The sequence below is a fragment of the Leptosomus discolor genome, chromosome 5 (genome assembly GCF_034619465.1).
Source record: "Leptosomus discolor isolate bLepDis1 chromosome 5, bLepDis1.hap2, whole genome shotgun sequence".
NCBI lineage: Eukaryota > Metazoa > Chordata > Aves > Leptosomiformes > Leptosomidae > Leptosomus > Leptosomus discolor.
The window spans coordinates 20676277-20692402 of record NC_141395.1 but is presented as its reverse complement, the minus strand read 5'-3'; the positions used below and the strand labels follow the sequence as shown (position 1 = coordinate 20692402).

The window sequence follows — 16126 nt, the reverse complement described above, 5'->3', positions numbered from 1 at the left end:
GTGATGAGCTGTACACCCATGCAATGCAATATAGGGTGTTGTTTCTAGAATATCTGGTTTACCTAGTAGCAATTTCAAGGAGCCTGTGAGCTACTGTTGAGGTAGTGCAAGGAAGGTTTCCACATTTGAGTGGGTGTTCCAGCATACTATTAGAATGGTGGAAGATGAAACATGATCTCTGTCAATTTTTGCCAATTAAAATACATCTAACCCCGCCCACCTAACCCCGCCCTCACCACATGATAACTCATGGCAGGAGCATTTCTCTAGGATTATAATGTAGATTTTCTAAAAATAAAATAAAAAAATAAATGCTCCAGTACTATAACATGTTATAGAGATTGAGTATGACTGGAGCACTTGTACTTCTTCTGAATATTGTTCTAGAATTATGGTTTGAAGCAGACAAACCAACTTTGAGCCTTTTTTTTTTTTTTTTAAATTAAATCATAATGGTGCAAATAGCACTTTCAGGGTGCTAACCTGTTACGTTTGATCTTGCAGATATTATGTTAATGGTACCATACCATCTCTGTTGTATCTGTAATGAAGTCTATTGTGGAAGGCGTATTTTCTTTTTTTTTTTTTTTTTTCTCAACTTTGTTGATTTGAATTTCCTTCTTTTGAATGCTAGACAATTCCCAAACCTGACTAGCCACCCCTTTCGGAAGTTGGAGTGGTACTCTCCCAGTTTGGTTGTCCATGATACTGATTTCAAAGATACGTGCTTATCTGAATTGAGGACCTTGTGTGTGTGCATATTAAGTAAGAGAGAACACTGTATTTTTCTTCCTCATTCCTGTCTTATGGGTAGCAGGGAACCTGAGGCATGTTCCTTCCCATGTGCCATCTTTGCAACCATCCATTGGCTTTTGCTCCCCAGACAGCGTCTTGCCCTTTGGAATTGAAGGCCCTCTTGTAAATCTGTTTCAGCTCCTGTAAAACAAGCTCTGATCTGAATTATTTCAGGTCATCATTAAAAAGGGGAGGGCTTTTCCCTACAAATTTTAGTATTGATCCCAGTGCAATTAACTGTATATTTTTTCCATTATCTCACGTTTAGTTCATTTTGAGGAAGTACCTGAAACTTGCATGACAAAGTTTATAACAGTAGTATAATGTTTGCTTTTGTTCTTTTTTTTCCCTTTCTTTCTAATTTATCATCTGATAAGCAGAGGAACTCAAAAGGTCGAGAGAACACCAGCAGATACTGAAGAATGGAGTGAGGGAGTGCTGGCTGAAGCAAACACAAGGTGTCCTTGCTTCCCTGGCTGTTTAGCATTGAAACATTGCAATTATTTTTAACTTCTTGTTTTGGGAGGAGAAGACTGAGTGTTACTAAACTTGACCAGAGGTATAGGTTTTTAAAAACAGTGTTATACTGTGTGTAAACATTCAGAATGAGAAACTTGTTCAACTTCTTATTGAAGCTACGTCTAAATTCCTTACAGCAACAGTGCCATAAAAAGATCTGTCAAAGTACAGACTGTTCTGTCAAGGAACAGATATGATTATGAAAACTTGTGTGTGAAACTGGATCTGAAAGTTTCTGAATTAAAGCATGGGACGCTCCAGAAGAAAATCACTGAACGTGCTTTATTTTATCAGTCGTTTTTTTGGTTAACTTTCTAGGCCTCTGAGAGTGATTTGAGGAAGCACAGTAACTCTGTTTGGAGCCGTAATTCTCAGATTTCCATAACCACTGCAGGTTGGGTTTTTTTTTCCAGTTGTTTGGTTTTTTGGGTACATTTGATTGTTGAATCCCAGAGTGACATTTAGTGTTCCAGAAAGTCTTTGTTGTGTGTGGCTCCCGCTTCCGCTAGTTAAGGAAGATAATAGTGTTTCAGTTCTCCTTAATGTTGTCTAAAGAAATTGTGAAGAAATGGAAGCGCTCCAGAATCGTACAGAATAGTCATAATAATGTGTTTGTTAAATAATAAGGTGTTTGTTAGAAAATCCAGATTCCATTTCCCTGCAGTTCTCTGTCATAAGTGACTTTGGAGACTTAAAAGATATTTTTAGCATTACAACTTTTAAATAGTTGGATACTGTCTCTTTTTAACTACATAACTTCGATCACAAGTCAAGTTTTCCACATTATGTTCCTTTCATGATGGCTTGGCAGCAGCTGTCCTCTTTTGAACCTCTAACACTTCAAAAAGCAGTATGGTTGTTTCCGTTGGTCTTTGCCTGGTAACTCGGTTGTTACTGCTCATACAGGAGTGCTGCATTTTCTCAGTGTAGATTTTTGGTGATGGCAGTTGAAAGTTCTTGTTGGGTTTTTTTTTTTTTTTAAAAGACATTTTGGAACCTGGTTCTGCCACGCTACCAGTTTTCTTGTGCTATAGCACCAGCACAGGTATCAGTTATCTGGGGATATGCCTGTACCACCCAGTGAAGGCATGACTGGGGCGTGGGTACGGCTATTCTCTGCAGCTTTAGTCTTTAGCGTAAGTAACACAGTAATGAAGGCCTCAGTGTCATCAGTTAGTAACTGGTGTGTGGATTACTAAATCCCAGAGGGCTTTTAACTGTGAATACCATATCCTTTACTACTGTTTTAATCATATTGTTTAACTTACAGCTAGCGTTATGCCTGTTTGTGTTACAGAGGCAGCTTAATTTATGGAAATAATGTGAGTACAAGATTCGTGGTGGTTTTTCTATTTTTCTATTTCTAGATCCCAGATTTAATGATACTTTTGTGTACTGCTAAGCATATGTCATATTTCAGGCTTTTGTGGAGAATTCTAAACTGGGATTAAAAGAAAAGAGGAATTATTTCAGCTTTAATCAATGATCTGATGGTAATGTTGTAGCAGTAGACCAAGAGTTGTTGATCCGAGCTTTTCTGTTGTGTTTGGTGTAATGTGTATTTGAAGAATTCTGCAAGCGTAAGTTGGTATCTCTAAAATAAAAAACATCTGAAACTTCCCAGAGGCAGCTGAATTAGGCCTGTTCATGGCTTTTGTGCCAACACACACTGCTGAATAAAATAATACAGTTGTTTCACAAACAGAGGGAGAGTTATAAAGGTAGCTTTACTGTGACATTAAATCTGTCTTGAAAGCTTTCCCAGAAATATGAATATAGTAATTATATGATTAAACAATAAGGGAACTTTTTGGGTTGTGGACTTCCTCAGGCTGTTAACCTAACCACTAATTAACCAACAGGAAATTCCAGACCTGAAAGTTTCATTATTGCTACACTAAACTGTGAAAATGTAAGTGTGTTAATGAGGATTTCATTATAGCCATCTGTAGCTTGTTTTTAAATTGTGTCAAAGCAGGAAAAACGTAATATACCATCTGTTACCTAGCCATGTCAAGTTGACATGAAAAATATTAGAAAAAAATCCCCTGTTTTACAACCCCAGTTGTCTCTTATTACTTATATTTTATTTGTGGCAACTACTAGTGCTGTGGTAGTACCACCACTGTAGTAATGTGTCATTTACCTCTTAAATTATGTATTTTGTTTAGTTTACAATTTCTATATTGTAACCTCAATATTTGAAGAGGTGCTGACTTTCTGAAATGGTAATTTCTGGAGTAGTAATGATCCCTCAATTTCAATGTCATATTCTCTCAAATATGTCTGATTCACTAAAACTCAGAAGCTGAAGATTGTCTTCCAATTTACAGTTCTCTTTTGGTTTTAGGTAACTCAAAACTTCTGGATAACATCTATTAGTATTTTCTCTTTCTCTGAATAGCAAGCATGAACTGAAGCATTTTGCTCTCATCAGACACTGGGGTTTTTGCTGCTCCTTTTGTCTTACCCCATGTGTTCCTCTGTAGAGCTTAATACATACAACCTTTCCCAAGTCCCTTGATTTGTGGTTCTCTTTGACCTTAAAAAGGAGGGAAGTTGTAATTATTACCATGCACTTACCAAGAAATGTTATGGATTCTTAATTGTCGCATGTTTGTAGGTATAACAGAAGGTAGGGCCTTAGGCGAGAAGAAGGTGGTGGTCCCATGGAAAAAGTTACAAAAATTGCTCTCGGGAAGCAAATTGGCACAGAAGAAAATGCAAAACCAACTGTGGGATAGTGAGGCAGATCCTTAGCAACTGAGATGAAGTATGATTCAGTAGGGTCATAAAATGTGGTACTACCTTTTGGGCTGAGTAGTGAGAGGTATCATCTGTGATGTGCAAATGAGGATAAAACGTTGTAATTGAGATAGAGAGGTGGAAGGGTAGTGCAGCAGTTTAAGGGAAGTCATGCTGTGGACAGGCCACCCAAAATATGGGCTCGTCCTTTTGTACTCAGAACTGTTCTGAGTAGGCACTCTCTTTTTGTCCTGAATTTGCACAGCAATGAGGACAGCTTTGGTGAGGGCTCTTAAGTACTACCTTAGTATTCAAGACAAACTATACCTTCAGTGGCTGAACTTAACGAACAAAGTCTGTTTCTCTGCAGACTGTGATGCAACAAGCACAGTTAGAATAAAATGAGGAACTCTTCAATAGAGCAGTATACCTACAGTGTAAATGTCCTAATGCTGTAAAAATATAAAACTTTTGTGCTGTGCTGATGAAACAGATGAGGAAAAGTGAGCTGGCGCAGTCCTTCTGGTCTTTCAAAAGGCTTCTGCTAGTCTCTAACCTAAAGCCTTTTAGGAATACTAAACAAGCATGACATAAGACTGTAGACCTTGCATGGTTAAATAATTTGCCCCAAAACAAGAACAGAGGTATGGGGAATGGTCTACTGTGAAGATGAGGGGAGGCCACCTTGGAGTTCCACTGGCATCTGTGCTGGAACTCTTAGTTCAACATGTTAATATCTAGAAAAGCAGCTGAATAGTGAGGTGGCAGTTTGGTTGACAGTAAAACATTATTTTATTCATAGCAATGAGAAGAGGTATGGCTGAAGGCTTGCAGAAGGATTTTACAAAAATAAATGATAATAAAAGGAGATTAAATTCACTTTAGATAGATTTAATACAAATCAGTTTGCCATGTGTATTAGTAAAGGAATGGAGAAGAAAAGAGAAAACATCGTTATGCCACTGTGTAAATCTATAATGACAGTGCAGTACACTGTTCCTGGTGTCTGTCATCTCCAGAAGGATATAGTCGAACTGGAGAAGGTTCAGAGCAGATTGACAGGGATGGTCAAAGGTGTGATACAGCTTTCATGTAAGGGACACAATGACGTGGCCTCTTGGCTCTTATGTTCTTACATTATCCATGACTCCATGGGGACTGCCGCCCATGGCTGTCTCCCTTCCTAGGCATGGAAGAGCAGTGCCTTGCGAATTGGCAAAAATTTTACCCTCTCGTAGGTATTAGTCGTTGACTGTAGCAAGTAACAGGCCAAGTCGGCCGAGGTGTGAGGTGCCGTGGGATTGGCTGTCTCACACCTTTTGTGTTTTATGGTTGGTTGGTGTTCTGTTTTCTCCCTTTTTCTCTCAGTAAACCCTTACAGCTAAGTTTTTGAGGAGGAACTTCTTTACTCTGTGGGTGGTAGAGCACTGGAACAGGCTGCCCAGAGAGGTGGTGGAGTCTTCTCCTCTGGAGATACTCCAAACCTGTCTGGATGTGTTCCTGTGTGACCTGCTCTCGGCTAATCTGCTTTGGAAGGGGAGTTGGACTAGATGATCTCCAGAGGTCCCTTTCAACTCTTGCCATTCTGTGATTCTGGATTTACCATTTGTACGTGTACAATTTGTTGTGTTCTAGCTGTTCCAAGTAAGTGAAAAGAGAACATGCAACAGAATTGTCTAATGATGCTGCATAAAATCCATAAACCAAATGTTAAATAATGGAAAAATAATTAAGTCCCCTTTAATGTTGAGTGATTATACAATCTATAATCAGCTTCCCTTGTTGATGTGTGACTCGCATTAGAAAAACAAGTTCTTGGTCTGCTTCCAAGCCATTTGGAAGCCTCTTGTCTGTGCTCTCTTCTCCAGTTCTTTTTGATAGAACAAAACTATTTGCCTTTCCCTGGAGACTTGACTGTGTTGATCCATCACAGACGAGATGTCATCTCAGTAGGTACAAAGCAACTGAAGAAATAAGAGTATTTAATAAAGCAGGAATTTGATCTGGAAGAATGCCTATTCTTAGCCTAGTAATCCAGGTTTCCTGCTATTCTTGCTGCTTTTGGACTTTAGTTTCTCATGGATATTATTTTAAAAAAATAATCATTACTATTTCAGGGTTAGATGAAATATCAGATAGTTTTAAGAAACAGACTTTTGTTTATTAACAGTAGAGACAATAGGTTCAAAGAACTCCCAGCTTCACAGATATGTCCTTATTGGGGATTTTTAAAAAGCAGTTAATAATTCTGACTAGCTTTTCCATATGCAGATAATTGATACACATCCGTTGAGTTCTAACAGCCTATTGGGCTTTTGGAGTTTTTTGGTTCTGTTCCAACCCCCCAATGCAGAAATATTCAATGCTCTCGGTAATCACAGGCAAGTGAATCTGAAGGTATTCAAGATCTAAAAATGAAAATTGGGAAGCTTTTGGTTTACTGCCCTCATTAGTATATGCAAGTCTTCCTATCTTTTGGTCTTGGAAACAATTCTGTGCATTAAAAAGCATCTGTACTAAAAATGTCACCTATAAAGACACCTCTCTAGAAGTGTTTTGTATTTAGCACAATAGGGTCATTGTATTTAGCAAAATTTGATTGTTTACTTCTTTTAAAGCATACACACCAGAAATAAAATAAATTCCATGATCCATTCCATGATTCCATTATGATCCATTCACATGCATTCCCTTTTGCTGCTGGTACTAGTCAGTTGGTGTTTCCATTTTAGGGATTGTTTGCTAATACAGCAATGCCAAGATGAGTAATTTAAGTAGATGCTTTATGGAAATATGAGAAGCATTCTGATCCTAAAGAAATTCTAACAAAATATTTTAATTCCGTTCCCTTAGATTTTTTTTTTTATTTTTCCTAATACCCTAAGCTCTCCTCCTACCCTGTCTTTTAAAATTCTCAACATTTAATTTTTTTAGAAGTGTTCGAGGAACTTAGAAACAGCAAAATACTAGTAGCCTGTGCTGAGTGATAGTGGTTGGGGAAAAAGTAAATGTAACCACTGTGAGATGCCGGGGAAATAGCCAGGTACGTACCTGCAGAAATGGAAAACCTTCTTTTCTTCCTTTTTAGGCTATCTGAAATACTGGACACTTGCTTATCGTGGTCGACAGTATTAAATTCTGTTGGTGACTCCCTGAATGGAAACCATGTGATTTTTCAACAGTGATAAATGTACTACTTAATATGAGAGAGCCATAAGTAGATAAAGTAGATAAAACAATATGTGAAATTTAGTGCTGCAAGATACCAGAACTAAAAAAAAAAAAGAGATATTTTATTATTGTGACTATTAATTGAATATTTCTAGCTACAGCCCTTAGACCTGCATAGTAATTAATGCCTCCAAATGGAATTCCCAAATATTTTGTCCTGCGTAGGACATACTAGCCATAAGGGAAATGTGTTCGTGTTTCAGACAACATTGATATACTCTGTCTGCACTGAAACTTTACTACTGGCAGTCTAGCCCTGCAAGTCTGTCTGAGTCTGCATTAGTGCTGTTCCCAGCTTTTCAAGCAATTGAAATTGTTTCAAGGATTTCTGTTCTTTGTATTGTTAATTCTTGAAGTTTGGTTGCAGAGTGCTGTTGACTTGGAAGACAACGGATTGATCTGATTGTTTCATTCAGCCTTACACACATTAGGTTAAAACTGACTTAGATTTCTGTTTTGTCTGACATAATGGGAGATAAGTGCTGGTGATAGGACTTCTCAGGTAAGAGAGGCTAGATAAGGAGTTGTAGTAACCTTGTTCATTTAACACACATGTGCTTACACAGATGTTATCCTCTCACTGAAGTGGTACACAAGCCACTTCAAAACACTGTGTGGCCTGATACAGATCTAGAAGCAACATTTACTAATGATAGGAACCTGCAGGATGTTGCTATTGATGATAGCACATGCCCAAAAGAGTTTGTTGACTGCATTCCTTCCCATTCCCTGGGCAGACTTAATTGTAAGCAGTTCTCACATGGCTATATGCATTAGGTTTGACTTTGGGAAGAGGTAACTGAATTGAAAATTGCTTTTAAGCAGCTTCTATTTTTAATTGACAATGAGATCAAGCTTCTGTAAATTATCCTACTTCAAACAATGCAAAGTTGTTGTTCTCCTGATAGCATGAATATTGTACTTCTGTTTGTGGAATTGATTGGTCAAACAATAATTTGGTAGGTATTACTGATGATCAGATTAATGGAATGTCGATGGTATTTGCCTCTGCTGCCTCAGTATTCCACTGATCACTAAAATTTGCTCGCCTGAACTGTTTAGTCAGGTATCTTGCAGACAGAGAAATAGGGAAGGCTAAAAAGCATGGAGGAAAGGAAGAGTCCTAATTCTAAACCTTCCCATTAAACTTGTCTTGCAGAAATAAAAGGGGTGCAGAAAACAGGATTGGAATCTTTTTGTGGTATAAAGCACAGAAGACATAACAAAGCTAGTTAATACTCTCTTTTGAATTGGCTGAAGTAGATATGTCAGGATTAATGGCTATACAAATCTCTAGATGTACTCTGTAGGCTGTTTGGTCAGGTGGTGGGATTATAAATAGGTAGGCTTACTGATGTCACCAGTAGCGGAAGGGAACAACAGCACTGAGCTTGCCATGCACACACACACTCCGTCCCTTCTACCTACATATGCTATTGAAAGAAATTCACTTGGTTTTAATGGAGAAGAAAAACCTGTGTTATCTTGGAGGTAAGCAGAAGAAGTAGTGTAATCAATTGTAGCTAGTTTTCTTACCTCTCCTTGTTTAGGTGATCATCAGAATGGCTTCAAAGTAATGCTTGTATTTTCTTACTGAGGAGTGTCATACAATAATTTTGTTTGCTATACGCAGATAAAACTTTGACCCACAGAGCTGTTCTGGTTGATGTAAATGGGAATTGTGGAAGTGTTTGTTGATTTAAAGTGCTACATACTTTGCAAGACTAAGGATGCAAATGTTGGTATTTACACAGCATTTCCTTGCTTGTTTAGTTGAACTTGACCTAACAGCTTCTGTGAGGAAAATATTTACCAATAATTATATATCTGCAGCAGTATTTAAGTCATTGCTCTTTGAGGGAAGGCAGAATTTGGGTTTAGGGCAGTACATAAATTGTGAGAACTTGAACGTAGGCCTGTAAAAAGAAAGAAGAATTAATGTCTGTTGTCCTGTTTTTAGAGAAAGCATGTAATTCTTCTAGTCCAAACTATGAAAGGTTTTTTTTTTAATTCTGTTTCTGGCTCAAAGATGAGTGTATAAAGACCTGTAAATGTATCCATGTGGATGGACTGCTGAAATCTCACTGGTGCATTTCTGGGTATAGAAGCTGTTCTGTATTTTATTTTAAGTTGATGATTGGGGCGTAGAAGCTCAAATGAGGTTACTGAGATTATTTTAAATGAAGAACATTGTTATTTCATGCAGACTGTAAGACTTTGATCATCTTTCCATCTGATTTTCATCTAAAATTTTGCTTGGGAAAAAAAAAACCACTTGTTTGTAGTCACTTGTAAAACTCAGTGCCTTTAGTGTTTAATATAGTAGAGTCCTTGTTGTGTATTCTATGTGTTCCTAGAATATTATATATAAGTTTCGTTTATCGTGGAAAGCATTAACCAATTTTGTGGTATCTAAATAGGCTAAATGTCTAAATAACTGCACAATCCCAAGATGCACTTTGCTTACAGCAACAAAGAAAGAATTTAAGAAATCTTATTAAATATGTTAAAACCTCAACAGTGAAAAATACTAGGTATAAGCTTGTGATAGTGAAAGTTGAAAAGGATGAGGGGGTGAATACAGCAGTGAAGTATGGTGATTACAGCAAAATATTCATCAGCGTAGTTGTATAGGAAGGTTTCTCTACATTCCCCAGAGCAGACTGCTGCTGATTATAATCGTTATAAAGGTTAGTAAGAAGTATGCTTCTCCCTTTCCTAAAGAACTTTTGCCTACTTTATAGTTAATGCTGAAGTCCTGTACCCTTTTTCAGAAAGAGCAGAGGCTTTCTAATGGAAGTAGTGGGTCATCCAAAATAGCTTTGGTTACCACCGTCATGCAGGGAGCCAGCTTTCTTTAAAGAAATTTTTCTTCCTTCCTTGCCTGTTGCAAGAATCCAGTAAGAAATGGAGCTGGGGGATTTTGAGTGTGCAAAAGAAAGTGGAGAAGGGGGCTAATGACAGCTCTTGTATGTAGATGGTGATGAGTTTGGGGAGGAAGTAATAGCATTCATTTGGGGCGCTGAGTTGCCAGCCAATGAGGGAGTTTAACCTAAAGTAGGACAAAGGGGAGGGAGCTTCTGCTGTCAGAGGCAGCAAAAGGGCTATGAAAAGTGCTGGTTGGGCTTATGCTGTGAAGAGAGCTGGGATAGGACTTCTGGCTGTGCTTCATACCACCCATGTCCCCTCAGACAGTGCATGGGAGATCAGGCTTGGGCTCCAGCAGCAGCACTGAGGTTTGAGGAGACAGTAAATGCGGCCGTGTTTCTGAAGGTAAGAGGGTTTCCCACTTTGCTTTTTGAGGAGGATGCAGGGAGGGGAGTGAGTGTTGAGGAAGAAGCTGTGAAAGGTGAGCAGGAGAACCTGGTGGCAGGTTAGGTACTCAAAGCATTTCTTCTTAGTTTTGCAAGGAGTGTTAGCCCAAGCTGCTGGGTGATTCTGTTCGGGGAACTAAAGCTACATTGTTCGTACTTCGGGAGAAACCTCTTTATTACATCCTAGCTTTCAGGGTGTTAACTGCCAAGATGCTTCTCTTGCAGTCTAGTAAAGAAAACGCTTATTTTGGTACAATTTCCTAGCCTGAACTTCGCTTTTTTCTCTTTCATTTTCTTTCCTGTAATGAACTAGAGTGCCTTGTTTGCTGACATAGTTGTCTTGTGTAGGAACTCTGTCCATTCTTCATGTGTCACAGCATCTGTGTATATGTGTGTGTGTGTGTGTGTGTGTATATATATATATATATATTTAAGCTTCTTGCTCAGGACGGGACACCTTTCCTGCTTCCCATTCCCTTCCAATGCTTGATGTTATGTCTGTTCTCCAGTTTACTAAACCCTTCTATTTCTTGGTTATGCAAATGTACAAAACATTTTGAAGTGTTACCAAACTATAGGTAATTAAAGGACATAACTGCTAAGAGAAGGCTCCTGGTGGCTGAAGAGCTTTCTACAAGGGAGAACGCCTGTTGTGTTCCAAACACCTGCATGAAACCGAGCAATTAGCTGCAGTGCTTTCCAAAGTTGCACCGCTGTGCTTGGCTCAATTATTCTTCCTGTGTCTGAATCTTCAGCTGGGAAATGGGACTGGCACAGCTGAACCCAACCTTCTATAGCAGCTAAAAGGAAGAGGGAGTAAAGTTGGTCTTCCCTGTTCTTACTGCAGAGCTTCGTAGCTGCTGTCCTGCATTGTTTCATCTATTACCCACCCACACCTACACCCACGTACCTATATTTGAGGCATGTGGGCATGTGAGGAAAAAGGGAAGGGTCTGTATTAGCCTCTTTCCTGGCTGCTGTGATACTGAGTGGCTCTGCTTTTCTTTTCTTTACCTTTCCCAACCTCTAAATCCATCCAGTGCCTGCCTCCAGTGTTACTTCTAAAACCTGATTTTGAACAGGAGATAAAGGCAGCAGCAGCAAAGCTCAGATAAATTGACAATTCTTACCTCTATTGATGTTGAGAATAGCAGCTGAAAAAGCCATGAGCAGAGCTAGGTGTTTCATCTGCAGGCTTTGAAAAGACAGTGGTGTTATACCTGCTTTCATGACTAGGAGATAACGGTCAGAAGGGCAGATTCAGGTTTTTCTCTGTTTGAGAGCCCTTAATTGAACTTTTCTTACTGGCCATGGGAGAAAAACATTCATATGAGCATCCTTTTAGAGCAGTTCTTGAAAAAGATTTGAGGGTTTGTTCCTAGTGGAGGTAACATACGTTTGCTTGAGTTTTAAGCATTTGTTAGCTTTATTAGTGTATCAAAGGTTAAGCTCCCCCTTTCAGTTCAAGCTGCTCTTTGTTTTCTTTTCCTGTTTATTCAGCCAGTTATATATTACTCAATTACTGTTACAGATTTACTACTTTCTCTTCCCTGCTCTCCTTTCTCTGTCAGGCTGTTTTCATAACTGTAAATATAATAAAGGCTAAGTGAGTCATGAAGTTTCAATAGTTTGGAATGTCATTCAAGTTTTTTGTACTTTCTTTTGGTAGCAAATCTGGGTTATTTTTTGCATTTGATACTTTCTGAAAAGGTTGCAAAAACATGTAAGTATCTGCTTACTGCAGAGATATGTTGCACATGGACATGACAAGTTTGTATTTGTATTTTGTGTTAGCCCTATTTACTTCAGAAATCTAAGTTCTTAACCTCCATAAAAGAAATGTCATTAGAACTAATTTTCCCCTACACTTTTCTTTTTTGTTTCATTTATTTAAGGACAAAATTAAATACTAGTTTTGGCACAACAGAATGTGCTGTAAAGGAACTTTTGTATCAGAACACAATTCTATAATTCCTCAGTAATAATAATAAACTTTATGCTAATTTCTAGCATAAAGTATTTTTTATCTTTTGTTGCCTCTTAGGATTCTGAGCTTTTGGCTGTCTTCCTAACAGCAAGGCAATTCTTATGCCTATAGAGGAGCTAACTATGCTGTGTTGGACGGTGTAAGACAACACTAAGTCAGTGGCTATCTGTGCTCAGGAGTTAGGTAGTCTTTCATATGTTTTAAGTGAGCTTGAAAAGATCATTGTAATAATAGTTATAATTTGGCTTTGAATGGCAACGAATTAATCCTTTTTCTAGAAAAGTTTTAGATTTGTACTTAATTACATTACCTAAACTCATACTGGAGTTGTTGCCCCTTTAGTGCTAAAAGCACAATTAAAAACATGCCTGAAGATAGAGATGTGTGTTTACATTGCCTCTGAATCTCCCCTTTTTCCTTGTAATAAGAGAAAACATGGCATGAATTATGGCTCGAATACAGTCTCTTCTGTTTTCAAGACTGCCACTGCCATGGGGATAGACAATCAGACAGGCAAGTGTCTGTTCCAAATGGTCTAAAGGGAACTGGAGGATTCATTTGCTGCTTTCTCGCTTTTAGTGTGAACCAGACATCCAAAGATTCCATTAAGCTTTCACCTTACTGTCATGGTTACCGTCCCAGTCCTGTGATTTATTTCTAGGATAAGACTTTTTAAAAAAATCCTTTTCTTCAGAGCTATGAGGCTAGTTAAGGGGTGATTCCACACGTGCCATTGACTAGGAAAAACTTTTCTCTAGCAAGAGCTTTGAAAACATGTCTTGATTCCAGGGATGCCTCTTTTTTTTAATCTGATTTGTTTGTGGAAATGCAGGTATTTTACATTTTTTGCCTTTTTTGTAGCAGTCACTGAATTTAGGCATAAGTAAGAGAACATCTGCAGATTTGTTGTTTGCTGGAACCTCACTGAGTAAACCTGTAGAGGTAATCTTCAAAGATCGGTTTATTCATAGTGTTATCACCCATAGCATTACTACTAACATGTCAGTTGGTATAGCAGTTGCACAACACTTTTTTGTGTTGGGAGAGCTATTTCTAGTACCATCTTACTCTTACGTAATATTTTTAAAATACTGGTATCATTTGCAATATTGGTCTCCTTTCAGCATTGGGCATCTGTATAGAGAAGTGCACTGTGTAATACCTCATTATCACAAAAGATTTACATTTTGTTCCGGTGTGTTCCTCTACCCGGAAATTGAATTTAAAATGTGTTTCTGAACTTTGTGGGTTTTGGTACCTATTGAGCCAGCTGCTAGACACATTATCCATACAGTATAACGTCAGGATCTTCTACACATAACCAAGTGGATGAGTTTGGAACCTGAAACCTCTTATTTCTCTATGGAGCAGGTACAGCAAGTATTTTTCTTTTATTTTGTCCTACATGTATCATAAGTCTGGCTTGAAGGGATAACCTAAGAATGGACAGTGCTTGACACTCACTGATCCATACCTTGATCTTAACATCCAGCTGGTGCTTTTGTTGTAGAAATAAAGAGATAGACTGTGTATCAAACAGTGATACTGATCTAGAGGTGAAAGCCTAGTATCAAGGCTGATAGGCACAATATATAGATGCCATGAGGCTGGTACAGCAAATACTTGAGCTGCTTAATGTTAAGGATAGATATTGGAATATTACAGTATGTTAAAACTAACTTAGAAGTAACCTTTTTGCAGCACTTCTGGCATTCCACATTTTGAGTAGACACCTGTGTGCCTGGTAACAACTTAGTCAAAATTAATAGAATATGACATTTCAACTAGCCAAACTCCAGTTAAGAATTATTATTTTAAGTCCCACCAAAAAGAGGTGCATTTCATGACAAATGGCAAACTGTTCTTTGAGTGTGATTTAGGTAGAAGTAGTGGTGATGGCAAGTTACAGACATAATGGAAGTCTTCAGATAAATGTTAAATCCTTTCAGGTTGATCTTAGTCTGAGAATGCCAGACATGGTGAAAAAGCTCCATTAGGAATGAAATGAGAATAATTCCTAGGTGGATTTTATGTTTACAGTCCCATGTGGGTCTCTAGTCTTACAAAACATCAGCCACAGACCCAAGGAGGAAGTTCAGACGTTCAATTAGAGGGTGGGAAGAAGTGTTTCCACTTCAGAAACTGTTCGTTATGGTCTGCTGATACTTTAAAAACAAAATTGTAAGTCTTCTAATATGCAGAACAAATCTTAGTGTTTGGAATAGCTTTTCTGTCGTGTACCAGAAGTTGTCTGGTCTTAAGGAATGTGATTAAGAAAACTGTATTAAGACTTCCAGTAAAAGATTAACGTGGGCAATGTATTACAGCGTTAGGGAAGAAAGCAACATACTGCTGAGGAGTCCCTTTTCTGTGATCCAAATGCAGTTATGTGAAAATGAAGTAATTGGTGTCCAGAGGAAGACACAATTTTCAGTTTTGTGAGCTTTGGGGTTTTTTTAGATTCTTGGCAAGCAGTGCTGGAATTGAAAGCAAAAGTTGAATGTAACATTCAGGACTACCTTCAGTGTTTAATTTTAATGTTCTTGCATAAGAAATATTTAGAGACTGTTTTATGTAAAAGGGAGGAGTGGAGAAGTTTGGTGTATACATACAGCCATAGATCTTAAGCAAAGGTAAGGAATCCTGCTAAGTCTAATGATTGTGTACCTATTTAATGTATTATAAAAGGGTGAGTCAAAGCTGGGAGTGGTTGTGATGCTTTGGTGTCTGCCATTCTGTGATATTTGTTTGAGGTGAGATGTCTGGACTCTTCAGTTCAATCATCTTTACAACAGGTATACAATGACCAGGAAAAAGCAGTTTATCTTTTTCACATTTTCAGCATTTTGCATTGTTTTTTTTTTTTTTTTGGTTGGTTGGTTTGCCTAGTTTCTTTAGCTTATTTCAAGCTTGGTTCTTGATCTCCTTGCAGGTTGTTGTGGTTTGCTTTTCCCAGTTTATCTGAGCCTTTTTCGCTGTTCAGATGTTCATTTGCCCTAGTCTCTCAGTGCAAGCCCAAACACGTGGTAGGCTCTACCAGTAGACAGTAACTTTACCTGAAGAAAGGGCACATACTCACATACTTAACTTGATCTGTTGCATGAGCTTCTGCTGTAAACCCCAGACTTCACTAAGGATAGTTTTCAGGAGTTACCTCACTTTTGTATCTTCATACCTACCTCAAGGTGGGAAATCTGTTCTCGAGGAGCAAAATCTATTTGTTGGCTGGTCTAGGAGTTTGCCTTCATAGCCTAATGTGCATAGCGAGTCATAAAGATTCAAGGAAATGGCTTGGTCATTTTGCGTACCTCTACCACATAGTGACTGATTCCTGCTATGGGATGGTCACAGAGTGAATTCTGTTTTGTAGCAGCTTTAGGGCAAACCAGCACTGAACATCCAGAGTGACTCTAAAGAAAATGGAAGGAGAAGCTGAGATGTTTAATATTAGTGTCTGAATGGTTTTTTTGACGTTCTTTATCTCAGAGGTTTTCCTTCATCTGGAGGTGATCCTAAAAGCATACTGTTTTCTGCA

General features: G+C 38.3%; 1 protein-coding gene and 1 non-coding gene across 2 annotated transcripts in view; both read left to right on the top strand.

Moving 5' to 3' along the window:
• Nucleotides 1-16126, top strand: part of COBLL1 (cordon-bleu WH2 repeat protein like 1) — a 100728-nt gene that overhangs the window by 41031 nt on the left and 43571 nt on the right. Inside the window, exon 6 of the mRNA XM_086465959.1 lies at nt 5079-5151. Within this exon, the coding sequence (XP_086322085.1) occupies nt 5079-5151 (73 nt within the window). The remainder of the gene's footprint in view (nt 1-5078; nt 5152-16126) is intronic.
• On the top strand, nt 5199-5329 carry LOC147415458 (small nucleolar RNA SNORA24). The gene has a single exon (XR_015183515.1). It is a non-coding gene; the product is annotated as a small nucleolar RNA SNORA24 (small nucleolar RNA).